Source organism: Acanthopagrus latus, chromosome 10 (genome assembly GCF_904848185.1).
Source record: "Acanthopagrus latus isolate v.2019 chromosome 10, fAcaLat1.1, whole genome shotgun sequence".
NCBI classification, from domain to species: Eukaryota; Metazoa; Chordata; class Actinopteri; order Spariformes; family Sparidae; genus Acanthopagrus; species Acanthopagrus latus.
The window spans coordinates 714,666-722,500 of NC_051048.1; the positions used below are offsets into that span (position 1 = coordinate 714,666).

Sequence of the window (7,835 nt, forward strand, 5' to 3'; positions counted from 1 at the left end):
CAGCTGCAGGACTTCTTCCTCCAGCACAAAGACCAGGGGTGGTTCCGGTCCAAGTACCACCCTGATGACATCACAGCCAGGAAGGCGGAGTCTCTGGCCGCCATCAAAACCCGACTGGGCGTCTTCCTCTTCCTGCTGGACACCAACTGGCTGGACAACGTGTCTCTGGACATGGAGCACGCCCCCGCCATCATCATCATTAAAGAGGCTCTCTTTAAACAGTTGTTTAAGAGAGGAGTTTTCCAGTTGCCTCCTGGTTGGAGCTTTTGACACACGCTGACCTTGCTGGGTGAGTGATGGACGTGCAGATGATTGGCTGACAGTTTGTCTTGTTGCTGCTGCGGTTTAAATCTTGGTGATCAGTAAATGTGACTCTTATCTTCCTGTCACCGATGATGTCATAGTGATTTCATCAGACTGCACATGCCTAACAGTGTGTGTTACAGACCGGAGGTGTGGGACAGTCTGGTGAAGGCATTCATCAAGGTGCATGATGGGAAACAGCCCCCTGCAGGAGCGAGAGGAGGTCTCACTCTGTGTGTTTTCTGTGTGCAGATAATCAATTCAGGATGTCCATCCTGGAGCGGCTGGAGCAGATGGAGTGCAGGATGGCAGAGATGGCCGCCCGGGACAACAACCAGCAGCAGCAGCAGCAGCATCACTGTCATCAGCAGCAGCAGCACCAGAGCAGTCAGCTAGCCACGCCCCCTCCTCCACCTCTACCTGAGGACCACGAACAGGTGAGGATAGTAAAGTTACACAAACACCTGCATTTCTAATATTCTCATCAGATAATCAGCTGTTTTATGTCTTTTATTTGTGTATAAATCAAGTTTCTTTTTCAGTTTGGCTTGTGTGCTGAAATGTATATTAATCTCAGGACTACAGAGACCAGAATCCAAAGGGACAAACAGGTTGTGTTAGGTAGATGTGTGTGCAGAGCCTCTGTTGTAAAGGCAGCTGGTTGGAGCTGAGGTCAGAAAAGTGTGGCAGTCATGGCGGAAACCTAAAGGCAGGAACACACCGGCCCAACCGTTGGACGTCTGAAGCGTTTGGAGAGACTCGGACGAGGTCGGGAACAAATATGTTGGGTGTGTTCAGCTGTGTCAGAAGCTTTCAGAGCCGCTTGGACGTTGTCTGCTCCGATTCAACAAGCGAAGTCTGAGGAGGTTGTGCTGTAGTCCTGGCATGAGACCAGCTGTTATGTATGTTCAGGACAAATTAATCTATGTTCGTTTGGTAATGCCTCGCTGCATGTTCAGTACGCAGCTGTTTTTGTCTGAAATAGTTAAGTTTCCCTTTGATGGAAAGTAAAGAGAGTCGTGTGCATGAATCTCTCGTCCAGCGTCTTTAACACTAGAGCCACCAGCTGATTGCATCCCGTGCAAGTGCAGAACGTCCATGCTGCTGTGGAGCTGGCAGCACGTCGAAGTGTGCGTGTGTGTCTGTGTGTGTGGGCCTTAAGAACTCACTGGTGGACACCACGGTTGAAGGTAGCTAACAAACTGAGAGTGAGGTCTTTTGGACGAGGTTGGTCGAGGAGCCTCCTTAAACCACAGGCGGGTTCAGAGAGGCCAGGAGTTCTGCATCCTGACAAGGTGCTGAAACCTAAACCCAGGTGTGGAGGGAGTCAGGGAGGCCATGAAGGACTCAGTGACATGTCCCGGGCTGCAGAGGACCAGGACTCTGGATGTTGCTGTGTGGTGGAAAGAAACTTTTAGGAGCTCCTCAAGTCAACAGACTGGTCCTGTGGAGGCAGCAGGATCTGAGGACTCCTTCATATCTCTGGCAGAAGTCACCAGAAGTCAAGAAGCTTCTAAACTGCAGGGCACCAGGTGAAGAAAAGATCCACACTGAGAACTGAAGGCCCATCTTGGTTAACATCTTCAGTGCCATGTTGAAGTCTGGGGACCATACCTCTGACAGAGCCAGAGGTTCAGACACAGTCCAGCATGTTTCCTCCAGGGCTGTCCCTCGTCTGCCATGGTGAGGACAGCGTCCAGTTTGGGAGCTCAGGATCGTGTCTCTGCTGTTTGCAGGTGTTGTGTCTCTGCTGGCTTCTTGGGTCCGTGACCTCCAGCAGGCACTGGGGCTGGAAAGGCTAGATTGCCTCCTAGATTGGGTTCGGGATGAGTTGCTGCCCCAAGAGAAAGTATCTCTGCATTTGATGGAGAAATGGAGTGTGAGGTAGACGGACGGTGCAGCGTCAGCAGTGATGACGGCGTTATACCGGACCACTGTGGTGAAGAGGGAGCTGAGGCTGAAGTCAAAGCTTTTGATTTACCTGTCCACCTACGCTCCAGCCCTCACCTGTGCTCATGGGCTCTGGAGTGAGACTGAAATAACATTGTGGAAACAAACCACCTTTTCCTGTTAGCTCAGTGGGGCGGCTGGGTTCAGACTCAGAGATACGTGAGCAGCTCGGAGTAAAGCTGCTGTTCCTTGTTGTTTAAAGGAGCCAGCTGAAATGGTTTCAGGCATTTTATGAAGATCCTCCTGGGCGCCTCCCTTTGGAGGGTTTCCAGACACACATTCATCTGAGCGAGGACCTCTAGGTAGAGCCAGAAGTCAGCCGAAGTATTACATATCTCATCTGGCCGGGGAACGCCTCGGGATCCCCAAGGAGGAGCTGGAAAATGTGGCTGAGGAGAGAAAAGTCTGGAATACCCTGCTTGGCCTGCTGCCACCACGACCCAACCCTGTATAAGCAGCTCACAGATTCATGGGTGTGTGCTCGACAAACAACACCTGCAGCTGAACCAAATGATCAGCGTGGAAGAGAAACATCGGACTCACTGTAGGTCAGCAGACAGATTACAGGAAGGTGACTGTTGAGCTGATCAACAGGTTAAGAAGAACAAATTAACCTGAATGGAAAATCCCTGTAAAATATCTCTGCAGTCCCTTCACCTCTCTCTACCACACTCTCTCTCTCTGATGTCATGGGGAATTTGGCAGATGGAGTCCCAGAGTTAAAATAGACTCAGTGTGACAGAGAGAGACCGACAGACAGTCCTTCAGTGCCAAGAGTGGAACAAAGATCAGAGTGGTGTGTGCCAGCTGGTCCTGAAGCTCTGCACACACCAGGACTTCAGGACGGAGACACAGCGACCAAAACAGAAAGGAAAATCCACCAAAGCACAACGTAACGTAGAGTTCAGTTTGAGGACCTGACCTCTATGACTGATGGACAACATGGACAGAAACAGGCGGAGGAGGTGGTGTTTGTCTCAGAGGAGGACGAGACGACTCAGTCTCACTTCTTACTTTACTCTGAGAAAACAAACACAGTTCAGAGAAACAAACTGTGAAGCAAATATTTAACCTGAGTGTGTATGTTATCTTAATTTAGCTTTGGCAGTAAAGTGCTGAAGCCTCTCCAAGCTAGGCTAACAGTTCATGAACGATGCCAAGTGTTGCCATAGAAAGTGGCAGGGAAACTTTGAGAGGCAGGTTTCTGTCTTAGACGTGTTGGGAGGCGACGCTGGACAGAGTTCAGTTTCCACTGATGATTGGCACCTTTATCAAACGATGGAGGATAAATGAACACTGCTCCTCATTCCCCACTGATCAAAGGGCAGGTTAGCATGTTAGCTCGTTAACAGGTTAGCATGTTAGCTCATTAGCAGGTTAGCGTGTCAGTGTTATCACAGTGTGTGTGAAGCAGCTGTCTGAGAGCAGGATGACGGACAGATAACAGGAAGTGTTTCCAGGTATAAACTCTCTCTCTCTCTCTGCTGTCAGTCATTTATAGCCTCGCTCGTCCATGTGCATCACACGAGGCGGGGGAGGAGGTGTGCATGCCAGGGAGAGTCGGAGGGAAAAACCAGAGGGGGGGTATGAATGTAATGTTTCCTACCAGCTGGAGGGGGAGGAGGGGGGAGAGAGGGGAGACAGACAGGAATAGAGACAGTTCACCTGAAACAAAGTGCTCAGATGAGTCATCAATCATTAGGACATGAATCTGCTATCAATAGTTCTGAGGATTGATCATGGTTTCATGCTAACGTCTCTCTCTTTCTCTGTGTGTGTGTGTGTGTGTGTCAGACCTCTCAGTGGTTTGAGAGGAGGATTGTGGGAGTGTGTGAGCGGATGATGAGGGGAGGACGATGGGGAGGAGGAGGAGGAGAGCGGCTTCATCACTCCGTCCGTCACCGCGGGATGACGCTGCTCCACCTGGCTGCTGCTCAGGGATACACACACCTGATACACACTCTGATCCACTGGAGGTACACACACACACACACACACACACACACACACACACACACACACACTCACACACACACTCTGACTCCACATGTTTGTCTGTTGTAGGACCGTTAACAGCGACAGTCTGGATCTGGAACAGGAAGTGGATCCTCTGAACATCGACCACTTCTCCTGCACGCCGCTGGTAAACCAACACACACGAAACTAAATTCCCTGTGCTCTGATTGGTCAGGTGTCACTTGAGTCATCAATGGTAACCGTAGTCTTGGACCAGGTCCCACGGTTCTGATGGTCTCTGGTGTCCTGTGTGTGTTCCAGATGTGGGCGTGTGCTCTGGGCCACCAGAGGGCAGCAGAGCTCCTGTACGGCTGGAACAGTTCTGCTCTGGGTATCCCTGATTCGCTGGGCCGCCTGCCGCTCGCCGTGGCTCGCTCACGAGGACACACCCGCCTCGCCACGGCGCTGGAGGAGCTGCATACGCAAACACACATGACGCCCGGACAGACACACACCTGTCCTGCAGACACACACACACCGGCCACACCACAGCCACCGTCTCCTCTGTGCACCAGCCCGAACACAGGTAACGCACACCTGCTGCTCCTCGCTCCAGTTTCAACTGCTGTCACGTGATTCTTGCTCTCTGATTGGCTGTTTTCCTTTTCCAGGTCTGAGCTCTTCCAGCAGCCTCCCCTCCCCCAGCGACCCCTCCTCCCCCTCTCCGAGCTCCGCCTACTCCAGTGGCCCCGCCCCCATGGACACCTCTCCCTCCTCTCCATCGTCTCCTTCCTCGTCCTCTTCCTCGCTGCCCGTCTCCCCTCCCTCCCCCTCCTCTCTCCCCCTCTCTCTTCCTCCTGTGTCCATGTGGGGGGAGGAGCCGAGCGGCGTGCTGAGCTCAGGTAACACAGGTGGTGTGATGGACGAGTTGATTGGTTCCTGGTCCGTGTCCGACACTGATCATTAGCTCTGATCAATCCTGCAGGTTTGAACCCCGGCGGCTCCAGAGACGCTCACCTTTACCTCATGGACTACGAGAGCGGCAGCCCCCCCTCCCCCAGCCACACTTACCCACACGCACACATGGCGGGCAGGCGGCGGGCGCACATGGCGGCGACGCTGGAGGAGCAGCTGCTGAGCTACAGCGAGAACGCCGAGAACAAGGGCAAGGAGGAGTACCTGGAGGAGGAGGTGCTGCAGGTACGCACACTAGTTCCTAAATTGATGCACATCAAACAATCGGCAGATGTCATGAGCTCCTGTTGCTATGGTTACCGTCTCATACACCAGGTTGACATGGCAACCCTGGCTGAGCAAATCATCGAGGCGACTCCTGAGCGAATCAAGCAGGAGGACTTCCCCAGGGGGGCGGAGTCTCCACTCAGAGAGAGGAGGGACAACCCGGCCATACAGGACACCTGGCTGGCTACATACCTGGACACGGTCGACGCCCACACACACTCCCCGCCCAGGTAAGCCCCGCCTCCAGAGCTGGTCAGGGCTGAGACTGTACTCAGAGAACAAGTATGGATGATGTGTGTGTGCACTCGCAGGCGGGTGTGCCCCCCTTCGCCCCTCAGCGCTCTGGCCCTCCAGAGGCTCCGCCCCCCCTCCTCTGCGGCGTGGGCGGAGTTCCTGAACGCCTCGGCCAATGGGAAGATGGAGAGAGACTTCGCCCTGCTGACGCTGACGGACGGAGAGCAGAGGGAGCTGTACGAGGCCGCCAGGATCATCCAGAACGCCTTCAGGAGATACAAGGTACACACACACACACACACACACACACACACACGTCACGCTGCCTCCTGGAAGTCAGAGTTGATGTTAAAGTTGTAACAGAAGAAGAAGAAGAAGAAGCATCAGCTGATGTTTTCTGTCTGCAGGGTCGGAGGTTAAAGGAGCAGCAGGACATGGCTGCAGCCGTCATCCAGAGATGCTACAGGAAGTACAAACAGGTGTGTGTGTGTGTGTGTGTGTGTGTGTGTGTGTGTGTGTGTGTCCTCCAGCTTCACTAACACTGAACTAACCTGCTGTGTCTCTTCACCATGTCTCTCTCTCTCTGTCCCTCTCTCTCCTCTGGCTAGCTAACATGGATAGCTCTGAAGGTAATACAGCTGACCAGTAGATGTAGTGGTGTGAAGTCAGAGTGTGTGTGTGTGTGTGTGTGTGTGTGTGTGTGTGTGTGTGTGTGGACAGCAGCCATCAGACGTCACTCAGGTTGTTTCCTGTGACGTGAATCTTCATCAGAACTGTTGTTTGTTAGTCGATGCTGCAGAAGATGAGATCAGTTTATCTGAAGTCGATTAAAACGACTTCATGTTTTTAATCCGGCTCGTTCGGATCTCATGAGGACAAAAGTATGTGGACAGCTGAGCTCAGTGGACCTTTAACAGGACCAGGTCCAGAACCGCAGCTCTGCCATGAAGTTCTTTTTTTCCTCTTCATTAAATGATCACGTGCTTCTTAAGAAATATGATCAGCAGGACATGATGGAGTTTGAAAGACAGAAACATCAGATCTATAACACATATCTGTAATAATAGAACAACACTGCTGTGAGAATATGGACCTCCATCAAACAACAAACATTTAAAAAGCAGTTGATAATTAGACCGATCATGTTAAACCTTCATATCTTGACACAGCAACATGTTTTGGGCTGAGAGCTCATGTGATGCAGCTGCTTCTTCTCTGTCGCCTTGAAACTAACACAGCAGGTGTTTAATCCAACAGCAGCCGGCTCACATGATCCAGACGGTTCTGTCCCAGATCTCCTGCCTGGAGAACTTAAGTGTGGCTGTTGTGGTGACGACAGGAGCTCCGGCTCAGCAGACACTCGTCCAGAACTGGACTCTCCGTCTACTCTTTTCATATTTTAGAAATTAAAGACATTACTTCTCTGGGCCGTCAGCTGCCGCTAACGACCGGATGTGACGACGTTGTCACTTCAAAACCTGCAGAATTTGTCACATTTGCACATTTTTAACATCTTTATTTGACATATTCTCTGTCAGACACTTTCCTTCCTGATTACACTGCAGATCTTCATCTGCTGAAGTATGTTGGTACCAAAATATCTTCTCAGGTCCGAGTGAGCAGGAAAACGACCATAACTCAGGTTGTCTGTGCTGCATCCTGATTAAACAACATCCTGCAGCATCTCTGAAATGTTTGTTCTCCACTGAGAAACAGAATTTAAATGAAAGGTTTGCTGATGTTTGTGAATCCTTCTCACAGCTTCAGTGTCCAGCTGCTTCCTGCTGTTGTTCTTCAGAAGGTTTAAGGACTTTATTTATTCGTATATTTCTTTATTATTTGTCAGTAGTCGTGACCAGCTGAAGTCCTGCTGTACTGTCACCATCAGCTGTTCACACACAAGGAATCTGTCAGCACAGAAACACAGTGAACAAAGATGAAAACAAGTTCTGCGTACGTAGAAAACTGAAATGTGATGAGAACAACAGACGTGGTGAGAGTTTGTGTCGGTGGTTCTGAATGTGTCGTTCAGTTCTGATTGCAGCTCAGTTATCAGCTCATGTTGTTCTGCAGCACTGAGGACCAATAATTCACCTTCATGCACGTCGTTGTTTCTCCACCAGCTTGTTGATGTCCATGTTTTCAGAACA

The 7,835-nt window shown here is 51.2% G+C and overlaps 2 protein-coding genes across 4 annotated transcripts in view; both read left to right on the plus strand.

Annotated features, from left to right (window-relative positions):
- LOC119026715 (low affinity immunoglobulin gamma Fc region receptor III-like) overlaps positions 1–7,835 on the plus strand; it is a 95,591-nt gene that overhangs the window by 45,270 nt on the left and 42,486 nt on the right. The gene's annotated exons all lie outside the window — the stretch shown is intronic.
- The window catches only part of LOC119026700 (calmodulin-binding transcription activator 2), a 9,846-nt gene continuing 2,160 nt past the window's right edge, over positions 150–7,835 (plus strand). Inside the window, exons 1-11 of one of the 2 annotated variants that reach the window (XM_037111190.1) lie at positions 150–289; positions 556–740; positions 4,048–4,229; positions 4,318–4,396; positions 4,531–4,795; positions 4,881–5,111; positions 5,195–5,409; positions 5,500–5,681; positions 5,763–5,967; positions 6,093–6,164; positions 6,294–6,314. In XM_037111190.1, the coding sequence (XP_036967085.1) occupies positions 570–740; positions 4,048–4,229; positions 4,318–4,396; positions 4,531–4,795; positions 4,881–5,111; positions 5,195–5,409; positions 5,500–5,681; positions 5,763–5,967; positions 6,093–6,164; positions 6,294–6,314 (1,623 nt within the window). In that variant the 5' untranslated portion in view covers positions 150–289; positions 556–569. The remainder of the gene's footprint in view (positions 290–555; positions 741–4,047; positions 4,230–4,317; positions 4,397–4,530; positions 4,796–4,880; positions 5,112–5,194; positions 5,410–5,499; positions 5,682–5,762; positions 5,968–6,092; positions 6,165–6,293; positions 6,315–7,835) is intronic. The other variant, XM_037111191.1, reaches the window with a different exon arrangement.